This window comes from Stenella coeruleoalba (genome assembly GCF_951394435.1).
Source record: "Stenella coeruleoalba genome assembly, chromosome: 2".
NCBI classification, from domain to species: Eukaryota; Metazoa; Chordata; class Mammalia; order Artiodactyla; family Delphinidae; genus Stenella; species Stenella coeruleoalba.
In genome coordinates, this window is record NC_137147.1 from 171,674,914 (window position 1) to 171,700,012 (window position 25,099).

General features: G+C 41.0%; 1 protein-coding gene across 4 annotated transcripts in view; it reads right to left on the reverse strand.

The window, feature by feature from the left end:
• PRTFDC1 (phosphoribosyl transferase domain containing 1) overlaps positions 1 to 25,099 on the reverse strand; it is a 138,818-nt gene that overhangs the window by 16,817 nt on the left and 96,902 nt on the right. For all 4 annotated transcript variants that reach the window (XM_079910621.1, XM_079910619.1, XM_079910620.1 and 1 more), the window contains one exon: positions 1,981 to 2,046. In XM_079910621.1, coding sequence (XP_079766747.1) covers positions 1,981 to 2,046 — 66 coding nt within the window. The remainder of the gene's footprint in view (positions 1 to 1,980; positions 2,047 to 25,099) is intronic.

Genomic DNA, 25,099 nt, shown 5'->3' on the forward strand with positions numbered 1-25,099 from the left:
TAGGCAGATTCAAGATATATTTGAAAGCACAGAGTGTGGTCTACGTTGGTTCATTAAACATTCCCTTCTGACATGAGCCTAGGGACCCTGAGCTGCATGTCGAGACAGCTGAGAACCTGGTTATCAATGGTGATTCATCTTGAAGACATTTACCCAAGAAGCCCAAGGTGTTCTACTCGGCACACCTCTGAATGTATATAGAAATGCGTCTGTGCACACACGGAGAGTGGAAAGACACCACATAACAGCACCTGGTAACCTGGACGAATCAATTGTCATGCTAGCAAAAAACTGAAGCCCACTCTGTTCGGACTTACTGCTGGCTGGTTTCCACTTTTCCTACCTCAACTTCCATGATCTCTACTTTCTCATGATGAGGGTGGTCTTTGCAGTAACTGTAGGTGAGGAAACTGAGGCACAGCCTTGTTACCTCCTCTGCTCACTCCACCCCCAGTAAGAAATGACCCTTTCCTCAATCTCCTCTCTCTCTCTTTTAAAAAAATGATAACCTTTATCCTATGTCTTAAAGGAAGGGAATATCCAGTGCTCACTTAAGAGGGAAAATCACTTTAAAACAAAATAGAAGATGATTTTAGAAGGCAGGAGAGAAAGACTACACTTCTTCTGTACACATTTTTTCTTGGCATTCCTTTGGGATTCTTAGAGTTGCCACATTGACATCTTCCATGGTAAATGCACAAGGTACGATAATTCTCTTGTGTAATAAACTTACAAGGCAGTGTCATACAACAAAGTACTAAAATGACTTATCATTTAAAGACCACTCCAGGGTTGTTACAAGTTATGAATTTCTGGAAATTGCTTTGAGTATTTTATCTTTCTAGGATAAAATACTCAAATATCAAATAATATTTTATGCACTGATGTAGTAACATCAAATGGTGGCCATGCGATACATACATTAACACCAACAAGTTAATTCCAATTTCTGCGGGGCACGATTTCCTACTAGATAGCAGTTTAACACTCAGATGCTATGCTATCTTCCGAGGAGAGGGAAGTAAGCGGTTCTGTAGTTTGTCCTTGTGGCTCTGCAGTGTTCCTAGTGTCTTTATACCTTTCTTTAAAATTCAATGTGGCTGCTCTTTCTTTCCCCATGTGGGCATTGCAAAACAATAACGACCGCAAATATGAGAGATTAAGCTTGTATAATAGACTGATCCGTTTTACTTAGAAAGCTGAAGTTGCTCAGGGATAATGAATACAAGATACGTCAGCGGAGGTGAACAAAACCAAATTCTGTGTCGCTTTCGTTCACGGCAAAACTTGCATTTCAGATCACATTTGCACAAAGACCATCTGCTTGGTGAAACAACTCTTCCTTCCCAAATGCGTGGATTTATGTCAGAATCCAAACAGTTTTTCACTTTATCATTAAGCACTGGCAGGTTTGGAACTCCAAATTAGCATCGGAGGTGTCTGCCTCATAAACTCCTGGGCTACGTTCTTTTTAATGGGGGGAAGAAAGGCAAAGTGCTGAAAAATGAAAAAAATCTCCAGATATCCTTTTTTTATTCCCTGCCTAAATTTTAAACATTTCCACAAACCTGTTTTAATGTCTTACTGAAGTGCTTAGGTGCTGAGGCACAGATGAGAGGAGAAAAGCGGGCAAATAAAGGAAAAGTCTTCCCTTTCAGAAGGTACCTGAAAGGGTGAGTAGGAAAAGAAAGGGAAAGAGAAGGAATGCTAAGGGGTTTTGTAATGTGAGGTTGTCTGAAACAAAATGCAAGGAAGCTTGGAGAGGAAAGATTCGGTTCGCATCAGGTCTTGGAAGCATGACAGAAGGAGTGTTTTATAAAAGAAGAGATCATTAAAAGGATTCACACATCCATTTGCATGAATTAGCAAACCTGGGAGAGTGCCTAAAATGGACTACAGTGCTGACCTGAAATGAAGGTCACTGATTTCCCCGCAACCTCAATGCCTCAGTGTACACAGAGCATAGTTACATGAACGAACCTTTCCAGCCAGTGTTGAGAGATCATCACCTCCAATTATCTGCATCTCGCCCATGGACTGGTCATTCTAAAAGAAAAAGGGGAGACAACATTTTACTGTACAAGAAAACCTTTAAAGCACGTTTCCCTGTCTACCCGGCCAGTGGCGAGACTGCGCCTTACAAATATAGCACAAATAGCTGGTACAGATTCGTGGTTGCCTATGGTTACCAAGAGCCACTCTCCTGCCACTGTGCTTGAGACAAAGCACTCTAATGGCTGGCGGGCGAGGCTGTGTGGAGAGGGCATGGAAGGAGTAGAGAGAGGACAAGCAAACCTAATTTTGGGACCAAAAAACCATGGAAGGTGCCTGCAGCTATTCTGAGACAGATGGAACTGGAGGAGACAGTCATGCTCCTGGACTTCCCTGGGGTGAGGGGGTGGCTACGGGAGCCCCAGGAGGGGCCTAGCATTTGTCAGCTGTGCCAACGGGCCTCAGTTACAGCCCTGCAGTGGGGAACAATTAGACTGGCTCCCAGAGAGGTTAGAGACCCCCTCTACTCCCTACCAGCGCTGGTCTAATCCCTCATCTGGTGTTGAGGGCAGTTCTAACAGGCCAAGGCTCAAGAACTATTACAGTCAGACCTTCAGACGTGGATGATGAAGCCTTAGGAACTTACTGCAGTTCCAGGAATATAAGACCCAGAACCCCATTCAGAAGACGTTATCACAGTACCTTGTAATAACATATAATGGAAAAGAATCTGAAAAAGAATATATATATCTGAATCACTGCCGTACACCAGAAACTAACACAACATTGTAAATCAACTATACTACAATTAAAAAAAAGACTTTTCACTCAAATCTTATTAGGGGTTATGAGCATTCCTTTTCACAATATTTACATACAGGACATTATCCTGTCCCAATCAAACCTCACACACACCACACACACACACACACACACACACACACACAATGAACAAAATATGGATTGTTCCTTAGTATAAATATCACAATAGAATAACATGGGGGCAGAATGGGAAAGAGAGAGCAGGCAGCTTGTTTTCTGGCCTCCTTGCAAAGAGGCATTAAAGGAACCGAAGCAGATATCCTACAGGCAACTGGTTTCATGACCAAGCAAGACTGCTGCGATGTTGCAGTCCCTTCATCCAAACAATAACCTAAGTGAGAAGACACCAATAGAGGGACCAGACGTACACTGTGCTGAACCAGGAAACATCTCCAGTTACTGCTGCGGACAGCTGTTCCTTTGGCTAGTTCACTGCTTTTCTCCCTTATTCTGGCAAGAAGGTCCTGCTTCTTTCCCGGGAGAGTTCATTCCATTTGGTTCAGGTGGAGCCAGGCCTTACCTCTATAAATCAGCTATGCCCGAAGCTATAACCAACCTTGAACTTTCCAGCTACTTAAGCCAATTCATTCCCTTAAAGAAATTTTCCCTTGGGTTGGTTTGAATTGGATTCTGTCACTTGCAACTGAGAGTCTGGACCTAGAGTTACTTTGTCATAGCACTGGTCATCCGGAAAGGGAAACAAAAAAAAGCCAACCAACCAATATAACAGTTTTACCAATGAAGCAGCCTTTTATTTTTTTACCTTACTGCTCAAGAGAAAAAAAAAAAAAGACCTTAAAACGTTCTTACTTCCACTTTGAAAGCATTCATTCCTTACTGCAAAGGAGTGGAGACAATGGTTGAAGTGGCCCATAAGTTAGATAAAACCAATAATTTTCTTCTTATGGGAACTGATCTTAAAAGGAGAAAATCAAAGGCTAACCAGAATTCGCTGATCTTTCCTGTTTTTGTACAGGCGTTATGTAATCATATATTCACACGCAGTCATGTCAGCAGGTTGAGAACTTGTCAAAAATGTCAAAGGAGAAAATTTTCTTGTCACTTCTAGAGGTGATGAGATAAGAGGAGTTAATATAGGGAGAATTTCTGTGTATTACACTCACACATGGTAATAGCAGCAAGAAAAGTAAAATTTCAGTGTCTCCAGAGGACTGAGGTATGCAGAATTGGATGGAACAACTAAACCACAACGTTTGATGTAAAAAAATGAGACTTATACTCTGCTAGATCAGAGTAAATTTCACAATAATTCTACTATTATCATCTCTATTCAGAAACAAAAACACAACACATCAGAAAGCTGAATACAATGCTCTAAGTCACACATTTAGTGTGTTTTCAAGCAAGTCTTATTTCAGAAGGCCTCACTTAGTCCAAGCTTATAACATATTTTTAATATTAGATTTACCCTTAATTCATCTGGAATTTATATCTTCCAAGTGTGTATATGGTCAATTGTCCTAATACCATTTATTGAATTGTTTATGTTTTTCCCTACTGGTTTGAAATGTCATTTTTATCATATCCTTCATTCTAATATGCAAGGATCAATTTCTATATACTTCTGTTTCATTAACCAAAAATGTCTATTTCAGCATCAAAACCATACTGTTAAATTATTATAGCTTTTTAGTATGTTTTAGTGTCTGGGAGAGCAAGTCCCAATTTTTTGTTCTTCTAAAAAATTGTCTTGGCTACTTTTGCACATTTATTCTCCTATCTGGTGGGTTGTTAAGAAGATCAAATGAATTAATACACACAGAACATTTAGAACAGAGCCTGGCATACGGTAAGCACTGAGTAGATGCTAGCTGTGACTGATTTCTTCCCTTTCCTCCCTCCCGCCCTCCCTTTCTTTCTTCCTTCCCTCCCTCCCTGGAAACAATCACCCCTCAATCCTCCCTAGTACACTGGAGTCTGGAGCTCCCTGGTTTAATGACTCTGGAAAATATGTCTGGGATGGAGAAGGGCAATTAGAGGTCCAACTTCTCCATTCATATGCTTCCCATTGCCTTGCTGCATCCAGACCATTCCTCACTCTACCTTCTAAGAACCTGGTGACAAACTAGTAAGCCTTTCAGGAATCCTGTGGCCTGATGACTCCTCTCTACTCTTTGAAATCAGCCTCCATAGACATTTAGATTTTCAGTTTCTCTATTTTGCTAAGTCAATGCCCTTCCTTAATCAGTTTTATCACCTAAAAAACAACACTGACATCTCTTGCCCACTGAGGTCTTCTCCCTTTCCTCTCGTCCTTGTGGATATATATATATCTTGTTTATTTCTTTACTGTCGTTTCGCTGGGGTTTCAGGAAAAAAAGGAGTTAACTGAATGCATTCAATTCACTGTGTTTAACCATAACATTTTTCTAGTGGTTCAAAAACATCCTTATATTCCTAGGATTGATTTTTTTTTTTTTTTTAACACCACTGGTTTTGATTTGAAACTATTTTCTTTGGGGTTGTTCATCTGATCTTCGTAAGTAAGAATGACCTACAATTTTCCTTTCTTTTGCTACCTTTGTGGATTTTTAAACCCAGTTATACAAGCCTCATATGAGTTGGGTGACTCTTTGTCTTTTTTTCTATATGCTAGAAAGGTCTGTATATGGGTGAATGTATCTATTTTGCTAAGGTTCAGTAGAGCTCAGAATAGGTATTATTTAATCCCCAATTTACAAACAAGGAACTGGACGCAGCAAGAGTCTGAGTAACTTGCCCAAAGAGGTACTACTAGTAAGTGAAGGAATCCAGTTCAATTCTAGAATTGCCTGAATTGACATTATTCTTGTGTTAATCACCCCCGTCCTCCACAATATTCCTAGAAGGTAGAAGTAATAGTACATCTCTGAGAGTAACATGGAGAAGAAATTGGGTCCTGGTTATACTAATGTAGTAAAATATATAAGCTGAAATGGCTAGGAGAAATCTACATCTTGAAAGAAATATTGGTAGCTGTTGTGTGGATTTATTTAAACAGCAAAGGAAGTCTCTGACGTATAGTTCAGGCATCCTCAGAAAGAAATATATTGGAAATTTCTAGTTTAGGTGACCTGATCTCCAGGTACAAAAAAGAGCTCAGCAGGTATGGTGACTACTCAAACAAGAGAATGTGGACTGTTTAGATAATGTTTAGGAAAAAACATAACCGAGGAAGAATAAATATCCTGAATTCCTTTTGAGGAACCGGAAGGGGAAAAGTAAAGAAAACAAATAAACAAAAGAACCACTCTCTCAGTCATTCATTTCCAAAGTCAGAGCAACTTGCTTCATTCAGAATCTATACACGCAAAGGCTTTCTCAACATGCTCCGCCCTCACAGATGCCTTAACTTCGCTTTTTCCCTCTTCTTTTCAGCCTCATCCTCCCTCTCAGCTCTTCTCCTGTGCTCAGTAAGGTCGTCAGTACTATATCAAATGGATAGAGAGGCAAACCCCAAACCAAAACAGTTCATTATAAGAAGCTTTAATGATGAAACCGGAGAGCTTCTAATGAAAATGTTGCAAACTGTTGAAAAATTTTTCAAAAACTCTAACATTGATACCAAGTCAGATAACAGGACAGGTGAATCAGTTCCAGTGTTTTCTTTTTAACCAGCTGTTGATGTAGGGTGTGGGTCCCCGAGTCCTTTAAGCAGCCTGGGGTCAAAGTAGAGGTCACAGGGCAGTCAGAGCTGGTGGCTTGTGTGCCTGTCCCTTGCTTCACCCAGAGCAGCTCCTCTTATCTCTGTTATATTAACTGGGTTCAAGGTAAGATGATGGCGGCCAAAAAGTTTGAAAACCCTCATGTCAATATTTTCTTCCTTTGAAATGGACTTGCCTTCTTTTCAGTTCTTGTTCATTTAAATATCCATTTGTTTCTGGGATCATTTTTGTTTAGAAACTCATTCTTACAACCTATGTGGGTGAATTGTGAGAAAGGAACATGGTGACTGGTGAACAGGCAGCCGGTGTCCCCAGGTCCCCTGGGGACCAGACTTCCTGGGTTCCAGTCCCACCTTCTCTTAGTTGTATGACCTTGAGGAAGCTACTTAACCTCTCAGTGCTCCACTGTCCCTGTCTATAAAAAGAGTATGTCAATAGTTCCCACCTCCTAGGATTACTGGGAGGAGTACATGAATTAATACGAATTCAGCACTTAGAAAAGTGCCTGGCGTGTAATAAGCAGCTCCTAAAGTAAGCCTTGTCTTCTCATCATCTACTTTTAGTCTAAGAAACTTGCACATCTACCTGAGTTTCCTAACATTGACTTTGTGACGATTCTTCGTTCAGTTCACTGAGCACATGACTGCTGTGTGAATGCCTCGTGCTCTGAGGTTAGGGTTTCTGAGGCTGACAGCCACCCATGAGGCATGTGGTTAAGAAGGACTCATGGCCTTCTGTTGCCACTTTGCATCATGGCTACAGTCTTGATTAAAAACAAGCTCAGTTGTATGGTCCTTTGGGGTTTCTCAGTGACCTCTCCCCAGTTCCCAAGCTGTGATGTCTGAATCTTTAAAGTAGACCATTTCATGGGTATAATAAGCATCATTCCACTCTGCTGTTTTCATCTTTCTCCTCAACAGACAGAAGCCACCTGGAGATGATGCTCAGATCCACTTTTGTCCTTGTCAGCTCTTGTCTGTACTCTGTTGGAGCCGTTTATAGTCAGTAAAGAGTTAACCTTGAAATTGCTTTACAAGATGGCAGCAGAAGATCTGTAGTAGAACATGAGAATGGGGCTTCCCTGGTGGCGCAGATGTTGAGAGTCCGCCTGCCGATGCAGGGGACGCGGGTTCGTGCCCCGGTCCGGGAAGATCCCACATGCCGCGGAGCGGCTGGGCCCGTGAGCCATGGCCGCTGAGCCTGCGTGTCCGGAGCCTGTGCTCCGCAACGGTAGAGGCCACAACAGTGAGAGGCCCGCGTACCGCAAAAAAAAAAAAAAAAAAGAGAGAATGGATGGCTGGTTTCCTGAAAATTTTCCCGGGCCTGGCTCCATTTTTGCCTTGGGGATCATGAGATACCCCAATTCTTTCCTTTAATCCACCACCTCAGCTTAAGGTAATTTAAAATAGATTTACACTACTTGTCAATAACAGAACCTTGACTAAGGTTTCACACCAACTTACAGGAGAAGTCAATATTTGCAAATTATGATAAATATTATTAGGGACAACTTAGTGGTGACACATCATCACTCATCACTGAGGGACACATCACTGTGCTGCATGAGACCCTAGACTTCCCGGCACACAAGGTACTGCTTCCTCCTCCATGTCTTAGCTCGTGGTTGCTCCTGTCACACCTCCCCATCCTTCTTCACAGGACTAATTCCTACTCTTCCTTCAAGACTCAGTTCAGGCGTCATCTCTTCTAGGAAGCTTTCCAGGAGTCCCCTGGACGTGATGTGTCCCTATAACGCTCTATGCATATCTGCATGTCAACAGACCACGTCCAACGGGAATTTTCTGTGAATGCAGCAATTGCCAATGGCATGAGGACTTCAGCACAAACAGCTTTATTTGCATCCTAACTGCACCCCCAGTGGCTGGCACATTGTGGCATCCAGTGTTTGCTGAGCTACACTGAAGCATCTGCGTACATGTGTTTGCTATAGTTTTAATACTTCTTCCTCTACCCATGGGAGACACTAAGTGTTCTCAGGCAGCACTTGGTTTCTCTTGCTTTAAGTTCTTTCTGCAGCTGTCCAGGAGACGGAAGGAGCTTACTGCCCAATAGAGACAGAGAAAAAATAAAAACTATAAACAAACACATATGAGAAAATATCTGTAAAGCTCAACTGAAAGGGGCACAAATGAAACTGACTTGAGTAACTTGCAAGATGGGAAGACTGAAAGAATACAGAACCTCCTCTGTGATGTCTGAATGATTCCCACCCAAACTATGTTTCTTTCTTCTTATTACTAGTGTTTTATTATCTCAGTTATCAAAGAGGCTTCTCGGTACATTGAAAAATCTAAATGTGAAAATCCATGTGAATTCTGAACATGAAAATTATGAAAATATGAATTAGTAAGGTATGTTAATATCAGTCTTTCATTTCATGATTAGTAAAGGATACATTTTAAAGCCAAACTAGCATTTTAACCCAGAAAAAAATATGTATATGTTAGCATGTACAATTTAGGTCATTTGAAAGAACACATACGTTTTTTATTTCCCGAATTTGGTGTGTAACTTTGCAAGCAGGATGAGACTTTATTCAAGGACAAAATGGCCTTCTGTGTAATGACAATGATTTATTGCTCTATTGTGATTGGTATTCCACACCACCCAGTCTCTAAGAGGAGTACTGGTTAGCTCAGAGTAATCCCCACCCAACAGAGAAAAGCTCTTTTCTTTATGAGAAATAAAGCAATCTTGGGTCAGAAGAAGCGACCACAATGATGAGAAGCTATAGGCTGGTAGGAATAATAAAGGGTCACCAAGAAAAAGGAAAAAGGGAGTAGAAGGAAGAAAATGGACCTTTACTTCAATTTATTTATAAAAGACCCCAGGAAAGAGGAAACTCAGTTTAAAAACAGATTCGGTGACTTTGCTTTACATGGACTCTGAAACCTTGAAGCAGGATATCCTTCTGTTTTAAACATCGGTATGGATTTGTTGTTTTGGTTTAAATTATGTTTTTAAATTATGAGTCAGAAAGAAAAACAAGTTGAACCCTTGACACAACTCAATGACCCCAAAGGACTTCAGTAAAATCTATGTTTTCAAATGTGGATGACCATATCCCAGTGGTGACTATTTCTTTTTTTTTTTTGCGGTACGTGGGCCTCTCACTGTTGTGGCCTCTCCCGTTGCGGAGCACAGGCTCCGGATGCGCAGGCTCAGTGGCCATGGCTCACGGGCCCAGCCGCTCCGCGGCATGTGGGATCTTCCCGGACCGGGGCACGAACCTGCGTGCCCTGCATCGGCAGGCGGATTCCCAACCACTGCGCCACCAGGGAAGCCCGGTGACTATTTCTTGAAAGGTCATTTTCTCCACACAATTTTTTTTTCCCTAGATAACCCAGGGGAGATTCATAATTATAACTTTTAAAAAAAGAACCAAATGGAAATTATTTTTCAACAGTAAAGAAATCTTAAGCCAGCTCTCACAGACCTGTTTTAAGATTGCCAGGGGATGGGACGGTGGACAGGAAGGGCCAAGGGAGAGGACTGGTGGCACATCCTGCGCCAGGGAGACCTCCAACACACACATTGCTTTCTGGCATTAGACTGGATCTGCCTTTGCTCCCACCCAATTGTACTCTGGGTCCAAAGGGTTCTGCTTCCTCGTGTGACTTCTCAGCTCAAAATATTTCTGCAATTGCCCATGCCTGCAGAATGAAGTCTCATTTTGTCATCGCAATGGGCCAGGCCAGCCTTAGAGCCAGGCAACAGAGGTCTTGCACATCACAAATACCAAAACACAAAGACATTTGCTTTTTTCTTTTTGGTCTTAAAAAGAAGCTTTGGGGGAGAATTCTGGAATAGTTTGAGCTAATGAGAATTATGCAATAGGGACATGTGTGCTGAACTGGACTTTTCCTCCCACCCCTGACCCTCACAGGGCCAAATCTGTGGTGGGGCAGGTGGTGGTGGCCTCCCTTGGGAAGCCAGACAAAGAGGCACTGGTCTATTTTCCAGGTGGCCCTAAATCACCCAAAGCAGGTGCCTCAGAGGCTGGGCTCCCCAGATAACTGTTCCCTCCCGCCTCTCTGCTCAGGAAGTAGGGTCTCCGAGGCATCTGAGTTGGAAAAGAGAGGCATGAAGAATCTCGCTTCCCCAACTCCCTGGAAAGTTTAACCCGGCCAGTCCCATGAGGGGTTCAGGCAGACTCGGTCACCATCCAGGAGCTGGTCCTGGGCCCAACTGGCCCACCCTGCCTAGCAGGTACACGGCTCTGCTCGGGCTTGTAGGCTGCAGGGGTGAGCGCCGCTCCTGCAGCCTCCAGCTCAGGTGATCTGGCTAGAAACGTGAGCCTGGCCACGGACAAGGCTGTAAAGTTTCAGAACCTTACCTATTTAGGTATATGCTATGGGAATCTCCATTTGTTCGCTTGCCCTGGGCCTCATACACAGTAGGGGCAAGACGAACTCTGAGAACCATTCACTGAGTGCCAGGTGCTACGCTAGGGCCATTGCTTACACGAATCCTAACGACGTCCTATGAGGTGTGATCCAGCCATTGCGCTACTTGGTACTTACCTGCGGAATCGAACACTTCAGGGCATGCAAAAACCTGCACGCTGGCCACTGTGGAAAACAGTATGGAGGTTCCTCAGAAAACTAAAAACAGAATCAACATATGATCCAGCAATCCCACTCCTGGGCATATATCCAGAGGAAACTATAATTCAAAAAGATACATGCACCCCTATGTTCATAGCAGCACTATTCACAGTAGCCAAGACATAGAAACAACCTAAATGTCCATTGACAGAGGAATGGATAAAGAAGATCTACAAACACACACACACACACACACACACACACACACACACACACACACACTGGAATACTACTCAGCCATAAAAAAGAGTGAAATAATGCCATTTGCAGCAACATGGATGCAACTAGAGATTATGATATTAAGTGAAGTAAGTTAGAGAAAGACAAATATTATATGATATCACTTACATGCAGAATCTAAAATACAACACAAATGAACCTATCTATGAAACAGAAACAGAATCACGGACAGAGAATAGACTGGTGGTTGCCAAGGGGTTGGGGGAGGGATGGAGTGGGAGAATGGGGTTCGCAGATGTAAGCCTTTATATATGGAATGGATAAACAACAAGGACCTACTGTACAGCACAGAGAACTACAGTCAGTATCCTATGATAAACCATAATGGAAGAGAATATTTTTAAAAAGAATGTATATATATATGTATAACTGAATCACTTTGCTGTACAGCAGAAATTAATGTGACATGGTAAATCAACTATACTTCAATAAAAAATATTAAAACTGAAAAAAAAAGAATTAAGGAAAAACTTGCACCTGGATGTTTAGAGCAGTTTTATTCACAACTGCCAAACATGGAAGCAACTGAGATATCCTTCAGTGGGTGAAGAGACAAACAGACTGTGATACATCCAGACAATGGAATATTATTCAGCACTAAAAAGAAATGAGCTGTCAAGCCATGAAAAGAAGCTTAAATGCATATTACTAAGTGAAAGAAGCCAATCTGACAAGGGTATATATTGTTTGATTCCAACTAAACGACTTTCTGAAAAAGGTGAAACTACGGAGACAGTAAAAAGATTGGTAGCTGCCAGGGATTCAGGGGGAGGAAGAGATGAAAAGGCAGAGCACATTTTTTAGGTGATTTTTAGGGTCATGAAAATACTCTATGATACCATAGTGATGGATACATATTATTACACATTTATCTAAACCCATTAGAATGTACAACACCAAGAGTGAACCCAGTGAGAGCTGCCATTTCTTCTCCTCCGGGTCCGTTTTTGAGTGACATCCTTTCACAAGTGTGGTCCTTGTCATCAAGGTGGTAAAGACCAGTGCCCATCACTGATCCGGTAGTAGTTTCAACAGGTGGAGAAATCAGCCTGGCTGGTGTCATACGCGGTCTTCACCATGGTCTTCACCACGTGCCAAGCTTGCGGAATCTTGGTTCCCAGGCTGGAGGTTGGGCCCGAGCTCCTGTGGTGGAAGCTCTGAGTCCAAACTGCTGGACTAACAGAGAACGTCAGACCCCAGGGAATATCAATCGGAGTGAGGCCTCCTGGAGGTCCGCATGTCAGCACCAGGACCCAGCTCTATTCAACTGCCTGCAAACTCCAGTGCTGCACGTCTCAGGCCAAACAACCAGTAAGACAAGACTACAACACCACCCATTAAAAAAAAAAAAAGAAACGACAAAAAAATATGTTACAGATGAAGGAGCAAGGTAAAAACCTACAAGACCAAATAAATGAAGACAAAATAGGCAACCTACCTGAAAAAGAATTCAGAATAATGATAGTAAAGATGATATAAAATCTCAGAAACAGAATGAAGAAAATACAAGAAACATTTAACAAGGATCTAGAAGAACTAAAGAGCAAACATACAGTGATGATCAACACAATTAGTGAAATTAAAACTACTCTAGAAGGAATCAATAACAGAATAACTGAGGCAAAAGAATGCGTAAGTGAGCTGGAAGATAAAATGATGGAAATAACTACCACGGAGCAGAATAAAGAAAAAAGAATGAAAAGAATTGAGGACAGTCTCAGAGACCTCTGGGGCAACATTAAATGCACCAACACTGGAATTATAGGGGTGCCAGAAGAAGAGAAAAAGAAAGGGTCTCAGAAAATATTTGAAGAGATTATAGTCAAAAACTTCCCTCATATGGGAAAGGAAATAGTCAAACAAGTCTAGGAATCACAGAGAGTACCATACAGGATAAACCCAAAGAGAAACATGCTGAGACACGTATTAATCAAACTATCAAAAATTAAATACAAAGAAAAAATATTAAAAGCAGAAAGGGAAAAGCAACAAATAACATACAAGGGAATCCCCACAAGGTTAACAGCTGATTTTTCAGCAGAAACTCTGCAAGCCAGAAGGGAGTTATTTAAAATGATGAAAGGGAAAAACCTACAACCAAGATTACTCTACCCAGCAAGGATCTCATTCAGACTCGATGGAGAAATTAAAACCTTTACAGATAAGCAAAAGTTAAGAGAATTCGGCACCACCAAGCCAGCTCTACAACAAATGCTAAAGGAACTTCTCTAGGCAGGATACACAAGAGAGGGAAAAGACCTACAAAAACAAACCCAAAACAATTAAGAAAATGGTAATAGGAACATACATAGTGATAATTACCTTAAATGTAAATGGACTAAATGCTCTAACCAAGAGACATAGACTGGCTGAATGGATACAAAAACAAGACCCATACATATGCTGCTTACAAGAGACCCACTTCAGACCTAGGGACACATACAGACTGAAAGTGAGGGGATGGAAAAAGATATTCAATGCAAATGGAAATCAGAAAAAAGCTGGAGTAGCAATTCTCGTATCAGACAAAATAGACTTTAAAATAAAGACTATTACAAGAGACAAAGAAGGACACTACATAATGATCAACGGGATCAATCCAAGAAGACATAACAATTGTAAATATTTATGCACCCAACATAGGAGCACCTCAATACATAAGGCAAATGCTAACAGCCATAAAAGGGGAAATCGACAGTAACACAGTCATCGTAGGGGACCCCATTTTCACCAATGGACTGATCATCCACAATGAAAATAAATAAGGAAAAACAAGCTTTAAATTACACATTAAGCAAGATGAACTTAATTGATATTTATAGGACATTCCATCCTAAAACAACAGAATACACTTTCTTCTCAAGTGCTCATGGAACATTCTCCAGGACAGACCATGTCTTAGGTCACAGATAAAGCCTTGGTAAATTTAAGAATATTGAAATTGTATCAAGAATCTTTTCTGACCACAATCTTATGAGACTAGATATTAATTACAGGAAAAAAAACTGTAAAAAATACAAACACGTGGAGGCTAAACAATATGCAACTAAATAACCAAGAGATCACTGAATAAGTCAAAGAGGAAATGAAAGAATACCTAGAAACAAATGACAATGAAAACACGATGACCCAAAACCTATGGGATGCAGCAAAAGCAGTTCTATGAGGGAAGTTTATAGCAATACAATCCTACCTCAAAAAACAAGAAACATCACAAATAAACAACGTAACCTTACACCTAAAGCAATTAGAGAAAGAAGAACAAAAAAACCCCAAAGTTAGCAGAAGGAAAGAAATCATAAAGATCAGATCAGAAATAAATGAAAAAGAAATGAAGGAAATGATAGCAAAGATCAATAAAATTAAAAGCTGGTTCTTTGAGAAGATAAACAAAATTGAAACACCATTAGCCAGACTCATGAAGAAAATAACGGAGAAGACTCAAATTAACAGAATTAGAAATGGAAAAGGAGAAGTAACAACTGACACTGCAGAAATACAAAGGATCATGAGAGATTACTACAAGCAACTATACGCCAATAAAATGGACAACCTGGAAAAAATGGAAAAATTCTTAGAAAAGCACAACCTTCCGAGACTGAACCAGGAAGAAATAGAAAATATAAACAGACCAATCACAAGCACTGAAATTGATACTGTGATTAAAAATCTTCCAACAACAAAAGCCCAGGACCAGATGGTTTCACAGGCAAATTCTTTCAAACATTTAGAGAAGAGCTAACACCTATCCTTCTCAAACTCTTTCAAAATGTAGCAGAGGGAGGAACACTCCCAAACTCATTCTACGAGGCCACTATCACCCTGACACCAAAACCAAAGATGTCACAAAGAAAGAAAACTACAGGCCAATATCTCTGATGAACGTAGATGCAAAAATCCTCAACAAAATACTAGCAAACAAAATCCAACAGCACATTAAGAGGATCATACACCATGATCAAGTGGGGTTTATTCCAGGAATGCAAGGATTCTTCAATATATGCAAATCAATCAATGTGATACACCATATTAACAAACTGAAGGATAAAAACCATGTGATAATCTCAATAGATATAGAAAAAGCTTTCAACAAAACTCAACACCCATTTATGATAAAAACTCTCCAGAAAGTGGACATAGAGGGAACCTACCTCAACACAATAAAGGCCATATATGACAAACCCACAGCCAACATCATTCTCAATGGTGAAAAACTGAAACCATTTCCTCTAAGATCAGGAACAAGACAAGGTTGCCCACTCTTGCCACTAATTGCTCAGCATAGTTTCAGAAGTTTTAGCCACAGCAATCAGAGAAGAAAAGGAAATAAAAGGAATCCAAATCAGAAAAGAAGTAAAACTGTCACTGTTTGCAGATGACATGATACTATACATAGAGAATCCTAAAAATGCTACCAGAAAACTGCTAGAGCTAATCAATGAATTTGGTAGAGTAGCAGGATACAAAATTAATGCACAGAAATCCCTTGAATTCCTATACACTAACGATAAAAAATCTGAAAGAGAAATTAAGGAAACACTCCCATATATCATTGCAACAAAAAGAATAAAATACCTAGGAATAAATCTACCTAAGGAGACAAATGACCTGTATGCAGAAAACTATAAGACACTGATGAAAGAAATTAAAGATGATACAAACAGATGGAGAGATAAACTATGTTCTTGGATTGGAAGAATCAACATTGTGAAAATGATTGTACTACCCAGAGCAATGTACAGATTCAGTGCAATCCCTATCGAACTACTAATGGCATTTTTCACAGAACTAGAACAAAAAATTTCACAATTTTTATGGAAATACAAAAGACCCTGAATAGCCAAAGCAATCTTGAGAAAGAAAAACGGAGCTGGAAGTATCAGGCTCCCTGACTTCAGACTATACTACAAAGCTACAGTAATCAACACAGCATGGTACTGGCACAAAGACAGAAATATAGATCAATGGAACAGGATAGAAAGCCCAGAGATAAACCCATGCACATATGGTCACCTTATCTTTGATAAAGGAGGCAAGAATATACAATGGAGAAAAGACAGCCTCTTCAATAAGTGGTGCTGGGAAAATTGGACAGCTACATGTAAAAGAATGAAATTAGAACACTCCCTAACACCATACACAAAAATAAACTCAAAATGGATAAAAGACCTAGATGTAAGGCCAGACACTATAAAACTCTAAGAGGAAAATATAGGCAGAACACACTATGACATAAATCACAATAAGATACTTTTTGACACACCTCCTAGAGAAATGGAAATAAAAACAAAAATAAACAAATGGGACCTAATGAAACTTAAAAACTTTTGCACAGCAAAGGAAACCGTAAACAAGATGAAAAGACAACCCTCAGAATGGGAGAAAATATTTGTAAATAAAGCAACTGACAAAGGATTAATCTCCAATATTTACAAGTAGCTCATGCAGCTCAGTATCAAAAAAACAAACAACCCAATCCGAAAATGGGCAGAAGACCTAAATAGACATTTCTCCAAAGAAGGTATACAGATTCCTAACAAACACATGAAAGGATGCTCAACATCACTAATCATTAGAGAAATGCAAATCAAAACTACAATGAGCTATCACCTCATACCAGTCAGAATGGCCATCATCAAAAAAATCTACAAACAATAAATGCTGGAGAAGTGTGGAGAAAAGGGAACCTTCTTGCACTGTTGGTGGGAATGTAAACTGATACAACCACTATACAGAACAGTATGGAGTTTCCTCAAAAACTAAAAATATAACTAGCATACGACACAGCAATCCCACTACTGGACATATACCCTGAGAAAACCATAATTCAAAAAGAGTCATGTACCAAAATGTTCATTGCAGCTCTATTTACAATAGCCAGGACATGGAAGCAACCTAAGTGTCCACCGACAGATGAATGGATAAAGAAGATGTGGTACATATATACAATGGAATATTACTCAACCATAAAAAGAAAGGAAATTGAGTTATTTGTAGTGAGGTGGATGGACCTCGAGTCTGTCATACAGAGTGAAGTTAAGTCAGAAAGAGAAAAACAAATACTGTATGCTAACACATATATAGAGAGAGAGAATGTAAAAAAAAAAAAATGGTTCTCATGAACCTAGGGGCAGGACAAGAATAAAGACACAGACTTAGAGAATGGCCTTGAGGACATGGGGAGGGGGAAGGGTAAGCTGGGACGAAGTGAGAGAGTGGCATGGACATATATACACTACCAAATGTAAAACAGATAGCTAGTGGGAAGCAGCTGCACGACATAGGGAGATCAGTTCGGTGCTTTTTGACCACCTAGAGGGGTGGGATAAGGAGGGTTGGAGGGAGATGCAAGAGGGAGGGGATATGGGGATATACGTATGCATATGGCTGATTTACTTTGTTATATAGCAGAAACTAACACAACACTGTAAAGCAATTATACTCCAATAAAGATGTTTAAAAAAAAATTGAAAGGCAAATCATTATGATACAGAGTGAAGGAAGCACTTCTTAAATAAAACACCATAAAGAAAAAGAAAAAAAAGAGTGAACCCTACTGTGAACTATGGACTTTGAGTGATGATGATGAATCAATGTAGGTTCATCAGCTGTAACCCAGGTGCCACTCTGGTCAGGGATGTTGAAAACGGGAGAGGTAAGTGTGTGTGGAGGTGGTGGGTATACAGGAACTCTCTGTCCTTTCCCCTGGATTTTGCTGTGAACCTGAAACTGCTCTAAAATATAAAAAAATCTTAAAAATCTTATGAGGCAACAGGTAACTTAAATAAAGTGTAAGTAATTTTGCCAAAGGTCCCACAGCTGGAAAGTGATGGAGCTGAAGACAGAGCAGAGATTGACCCTCTGTCTTGCTCCAAGGCCTCCATCTATCCAATACGTCCTACAGAAGCGACCTTTCTGTGTGACTTGCCCCTTTACTCCTTCTGCACATGAATCACCTGGGCAGGTTGTGATCCCGTCTGGGGTGGGGCCTGACAGCCTGCATTTCTAACGAGCTCCCTGGCAACAGGGATGGGGCAGGTCCAGAGGGGACACTCTGAGTTGCCAGGGTCTGTGTTCCACCCACACCAACCTGCTGCCTGAGTCCAGTGCACACCCTGCGTTTTATCATCACCGGTGTCTTACTGATGCTCCCTCCACCAAGAGTGTCTTTCTGCCACACCTCTGCTTGTCAAAGATCATAATCTCCCTTAGATATACAAATTGAAGTCTACTCTCATGATCAATCATCACCTGACCCTTGCCCACCCCCGCCAACAGCCAGAGTCACTTTCTCCCTCTGATGTGCTTCCCTCATCTTCAGCGCCATTTCACACAGCGCTTGCTTCTTCCTTGTTAACTGGCGTCTCCCTGCTCGTTGGCTGTGCATCTGTTCACTTCTGCTGTTTTGAAAGCATCTTGAGGAGAGGGACTCTCTTTCATCTTTATAGGTTCCTTAACACTGAGCAGGGCTTTGTATGCAGAAGGGAACATGACCCTCCCTTGCCCCCTTCCTTATCTTCCTGATATTGGCCCTCTCTTCTATCAAATAGGACAGTAACACCCACACATTTGGACTGTTGTGAGGTTTAAATTCAATGTGATACGTAAAATGCCTCACCCACAGTAAGCTCCTGATAAGTATTTATTGAACTGGATTTTCCTCTTTTATTATCTGAATAAGGAAAGGACGTGGGCGTGGAGGGGAGTTAATGACAGAGCCAGGCCTGGTACCAGGTATCTTAACCTTTATTCTAGTCTAGTCATTTTTCCACTGTATCAAGCTCTATTTTGGTTATGTGAGTAACTCCCAGTCATTCGTGTGACTAAAATTTATCGCTATTTACAGAAGAAACCTAGAATATTGTTTCCTGGTTCACATTTTCTGTACGATTTCACTGGCTGAAGTTCAGGAAGAGCTTACAAATAAAAGACACTGATGTATCCTCACATCTTGGTAAACGATAAAGTAACGTCATATATTTAATATCCATCTATAATGTAATGGTGTGTCTATGTAACTCAAAACAACCAAATTTAAAAATAGGAAATGGTTGCAGATTAAACATGATCATACAAGAGAAAATGAAAGATTATGATCAACCAGAGTGATTACCCTCACCAATTACTCACTGGGACACCTTGGCAAACTCACTTGATTTCTCATTTACTTCATCTGGAAAACGCACACACTACCAACCGCCTTACTCGCTTCTCGGCGTTCATGTGATGAGCAAAAAATTGCCAATTTATGCAAATGCTATGAAAAATATAGCAAACTTTCTATGTGCAAAAAATCATTCACAGTATCTTCGGGCATAATCCTGAGCTGAGGGGAAAGGCAACATATAGAAAGTGGAAGACTTGGGGAGGACCAATTATTAAGTATTTCGTCTACTATCAGTACTTTTTAGATTGATGGTCTTTGCTCCACGTATCTAAATGAGACAGACGTGAGTCATATGTGAGGAGGCTGGAGAGCAGAATGCTTCTAGGGCCACCTTCCCTTTTTCAGAATAAGAAAAGATGGTTTATTTGATGTAGGCATGTTGATTGGCAGTGCAGGCTTGCAAATTCCTTCGGTATTGAGTCATGTCTTCAAAACTGGGTGGGGTGCTGAGTTATGAAGTTTTTTTCTTTTCCTCTGGAAGCCAGGGCTTGGAAGTAGCTGAAGAGGTCATGTGAACTAAATTGGGTGGTCTCGGGAAAATTCCGTATAAACAGCATTGCTCATCTAAAAGTAGCCCAAAACGCTGCACATCTGTCTGTCCATATAAAACAAACAGAACCTGGACTCCATTAATGTGCCTGAGGAATAAATTATTCTCTAATAAATGTTCTTATAATCACAGTGGAGAGGAAGGTCGAGGACACCAAAGGAAATGAGACTCCGCTGCACCGATCTGTTGGGGAAGCCTGGAGGAGGAGTGAGAGGAGGAAGAAGTCCACAGCTGTGTCTGATGGAAGAGAGGCCGTGCCTTCTCTAAAGATGGGGTGCGTAGAGGCTCCGGGAGGGTACCTTATTCTAGACTGCCAAGGAGAATGCCAAATCACCCTGGGAGGGGGCTTTTGCTCTTAGCTTTTGCCGGATGATCCAAGGACAACTCAATGAGACATTCAACTGAGCTCTAGACCCAATGACCTCTGTGCCCTGAAGGTCACAATGTCCCCATGACATGGGCTACTGAGCTCCAGCAACTATGGAACAGGGCACTTGGGCTGTCGGGTTTTTGCATCCAGATATTGCAAATGCACGAAATACCTACTTTTCTCTACCTTTGCGCTGTCGAATATTTGCTGTCATTGGCTGATGAGCACAAGGGCCCTTGTTTTTTTTTTTTTTTTTTTTTTTTGCCGTACGCGGGCCTCTCACTGTCCTGGCCTCTCCCGTTGCGGAGCACAGGCTCCGGATGCGCAGGCTCAGCGGCCATGGCTCACGGGCCCAGCCGCTCCGCGGCATGTGGGATCCTCCCAGACCGGGGCACGAACCCGTGTCCCCTGCATCGGCAGGCGGACTCTCAGCCACTGCGCCACCAGGGAAGCCCAGGGCCCTTGTTTTGTAAGGGGAGAAAGAGAAGTCTGATTGACTCAGAGGTGGTGGGGAAGAAAGAAGAGGAGGCTGGTGGGTGATGTGGCCTCTGTTCCCTATCTGGCTCCCTGGACTGCATTTGAGCCCTGCTGCTGAAGGACTGAACTGCTTTCATTATAGACTGTAAGATTCTTGCAGGGGTGAGAGGTCTGAGGCACGGTAGGCTCAGAATTGTCTGGGGCGCCCTGCCTCTGTGAGAAACCTGGCCCGGCCCTGGGACCCAGAGGGTTGGCACTCTCACAATAGGGCCCATTAGCGAAGGCTTCACTAACGATGCTAGAAGAGGCTTCTCGGGCACAGACTGAGTCGGGGCTGACCGAGGAGGCGGCAGATGCGTTGTGGTAAGTGCAGCTGACAGACTGATTTGTGTACCCATGTGAGGACCCATTTGGGGACCCTCAGAAATCATGAAGATGACATTCTTCATTGGGCAGATGGGAAACGTTCAACCCCAATTCAATGAACTTTCAGCGTACTCATATGTGGATCCAATTTTGTATTTACCGACTGGTAATGCCAAAGGTCAAAGCGACATAGAAAATGACATTTGGGTTTTGGAAATTTCAGGTACTTATTTGGCATTTATATAATCTTCCTCTGGCTATGCCACATTCATTTGCTGTAAAAGTCACGATGTCTTTAACACAATGGAGTTCGTGAAGCTATTTCCTAATACACCTTGCTTTCCTAATTTTAAAAAATGTTAAGGCAATGATTTTTATTACTGTTGTAGCTTCAAAATTTCATTATACTTTGGATAAGGCTCTGTGACTTCTATTTCTTGTCAAGACAGAATAAAAAAGACAAGATTTACTCTCTTGCAAGTCACACAAAGTTTTTGGTTTCCAAGTGCATATACAAACTATGTTTACGCTATATTGTACTCTATTAAGTGTGCAATAGCATTATGTCTAAAAAAATTTAAAAATGCTTTATTAAATACTTTATTAAAAGTATTACTTTATTTATAAAAGTAATACTTTATTAAAATTTTAAAATACCTTAATTTAAAAATACGTTGTTCCTAAAAACTGTTAACCTTCAGTGAGCTGTAATATTTTTGCTGGTGGAGGGTCTTATTTCAACATTAATGGCGGCTGACCTATCAGGGTGACGGTGGCTGAAGGTTGGAGAGGCTGTGGCAACTTCTTAAAATGAGACCACAGTGACATCTGCCGCATCGATTGACTGTTCCTTTCAAGCACAATTTCTCTGGAGCACGCAATGCTGATTGATAGCATCTTACCCACAGTAGAACTTCTTTCTAAACTGGTGACAATCCTCTCAAACCTTGCTGCTGCTTTATCAACTAACTTTATGTAATATTCTAAATCCTGCGCTATCATTTCAACAATTAAGTTTGCCATCTTATACGGGTGCAGTTCACGGTGCTTCAAAATAATTCAATAGTAACATCAAAGATCACTGATCACAGATCACCATAACAAGTATAATGATATGAAAAAGTTTGAAGAATTATGAGACTTAGCAAAATGTGACACAGAGACACAAAGGGAGCAAATGCTGTTGGAAAAATGGTGCCAACAGGCTTACTTGACACAGGGTTGCCACAAACTTCAATTTGTAAAAAGTGTACTATCTGCAAAACTAAATAAAGTGAAACAATAAAACGAGCTTATGCCTGTATGTTGTTTTAAGCTGTTAAATCTGTAGTAATTTGTCATGCAGCAATAGAGAAGCCATACAACTGAATAGGATTAATGGCAGTTGGGACATTGCAGAAGAAATGATTAGTGAACTTGATGACAACAACAGAGTATCCAAAATGGAACAGAGAAAAAAGAATTTAAAAAAAAAATAAAAGGATCATCAAAGAGATGTGGAACAATTTTAGGATATGGCTTAATAGACATGTAATTAGAGTCCCTGAAAACGAGGAGTGGGGAAAAAACAATTAGAAGAAATAATGGCTGAATAACTTCCATGTTTGATGAAAAGTATAAGTCCACAGATCTAAGAAGCTCAATGAAATCCAAGTACAAGCAACATGAAGAAAACTACACCAAAGCATAAAAATAATAATGACAATAATTTTCTGATTAGAAACAAATCAAGTGAGGAAATAATGGAAAAACACATTTAAAGTACTGAAAAAGGACTCTCAACCTAGAACTCTATACCCCCCAAAATTATCATTCAAAAACTGAGGGTGGAATAAAGATGGTTTCAGACAAACAAAAGCTGAAATAATTCATCACCAGCAGAGCTGTACTACGAAAACTGTTAAAGGAAGAACTTCGGACAGGAGGAAAATGATTATGAGAAGGGAATGTGGATCTGCACAAAGAAATGAAAAGCACTGGAAATGGTAACTACATGAGTAAATATAAAAGATTTTTTTCTCTTAGTATTTAAGTCTTTTTAAAAACAAAAACTTTTAATTTTGGAATAACTTCAGACTTACAGAAAACTTGCAAAGTTAGTAGAAGATATTTGGATATATGCTGCCTTCAGAACCAACTTCACATATTAAGAAACAAAGTGGTTAAAAGCAAAAGGAAAGAGAAACATATAACATCAGTATTCATTAAAGAAATACAAACTAAAAAAAAAAAAAAAAAGAAATACAAACTAAAATACAATGAGATACCTTTATTCCTTTGAATGGCTAAAATGAAAAACCATACCTAATGTTGGTGAGAATGTAGAGCAACTGGAAGTCTCACACACTGCTGAAGGGGACATAAAACGGTGCAGCCGCTTTGAAAAACAGTTGAGCAGTTTTTAAGAAAGTTAAATATGTGTCTGCTGTAAAGTCCAGGCATTCACCACTAGGTATTTACCCAGGAGAAAAGAAAGCTCGTGTCCACACAAGGGCTGTTACAGACGTTCATAGCAGCTGTATCTGTAACAGCCCCACCAAAGTGAAAACTGCCGCCATGTCCAACAATGGGTGCCAAGGAGGCGGGCTCAAAGGGGGTGCTGTGCACTAGGAAACGGAAATGCCTCACACTGTCAAGTGGATGTGCAAACAGTATCCTGTGTTAAGTGTGCTGTGCCCATGTGTGCCTGTAACACTGCTTGCTGACTGGCCATTTTCAAAGAGGACTTCACATCTGGTTGAAGTATTAGAAAATGTAAAAAAAACAAAAACAAAACAAAAAACCAAAATGAAAAACTCAGTTTAAAAAAATCAATCAGGGACTTCCCTGATGGCGCAGTGGTTAAGCATCCGCCTGCCAATGCAGGGGACACGGGTTCGAGCCCTGGGCCGGGAAGATCCCACGTGCCGCGGAGCAACTAAGCCCGTGCGCCACAACTACTGAGCCTGTGCTCTAGAGCCTGCAAGCCACAGCTACTGAGCCTACATGCCACAACTACTGAAGCCCGTGCACCTAAAGCCCGTGCTCCACAACAAGAGAAGCCACTGCAATGAGAAGCCCGTGCACCGCCACAAAGAGTAGCCCCCGCTCGCCGCAACTAGAGAAAGCCTGCACACAGCAATGAAGACCCAACACAGCCAAAAATAAATAAATTAAAAAAAAAAATAAAAGTCAATCAACAGTTTTGATTAATGTTACATAATTTACACCCTACTGTGGCCAAAAGTTCTAGGAAGCTGCTCCAAGTGCTCTAACTCCGCTTCCACCATACAGACCAACAAGGCCAACTTCTTTCAGATGTGCTTTTAAATCCCATTCAAGTCGCCAGGGTTCTGATTGAGTCACACGTTTTATGTAAAACTTCTGGCCTCCTTCTCTTTACTCACCACCATCTGTTTCTTCTGCATGTTCACCCCTGATTCTCATCTGCTCAGATTGGCTGTGCACTATGGTTTTTACCCCTACAGTCAAAATAAATTCTCTTCTCCTCCCATTTATCTAATGATTAATGCCGCCGGGGCCAATTAGGTAGTGTAGCTGTGGTTCTGTGCTCACAGGCCCTTCCAGCACACCTAACTCAACAGCTGAAATTTAATAACAAATTGTGGGTGTTATAAATACACTGGTCCACAGTGGAAAGGGACTGAGGTATTTCAGGAGGCAAGAGGCAATGAAAGCAATATTCTTCTTCACTAGAAAACTAACATTTCAGATTCTATTACAGCGCTTGTTATTTCTGGAGCATTAAAGACCTAAAAGCAGATTTTGCTACCACTGGCAGACATGGCTAGATATTAAGGATGCATTAATGATTCCCAAACC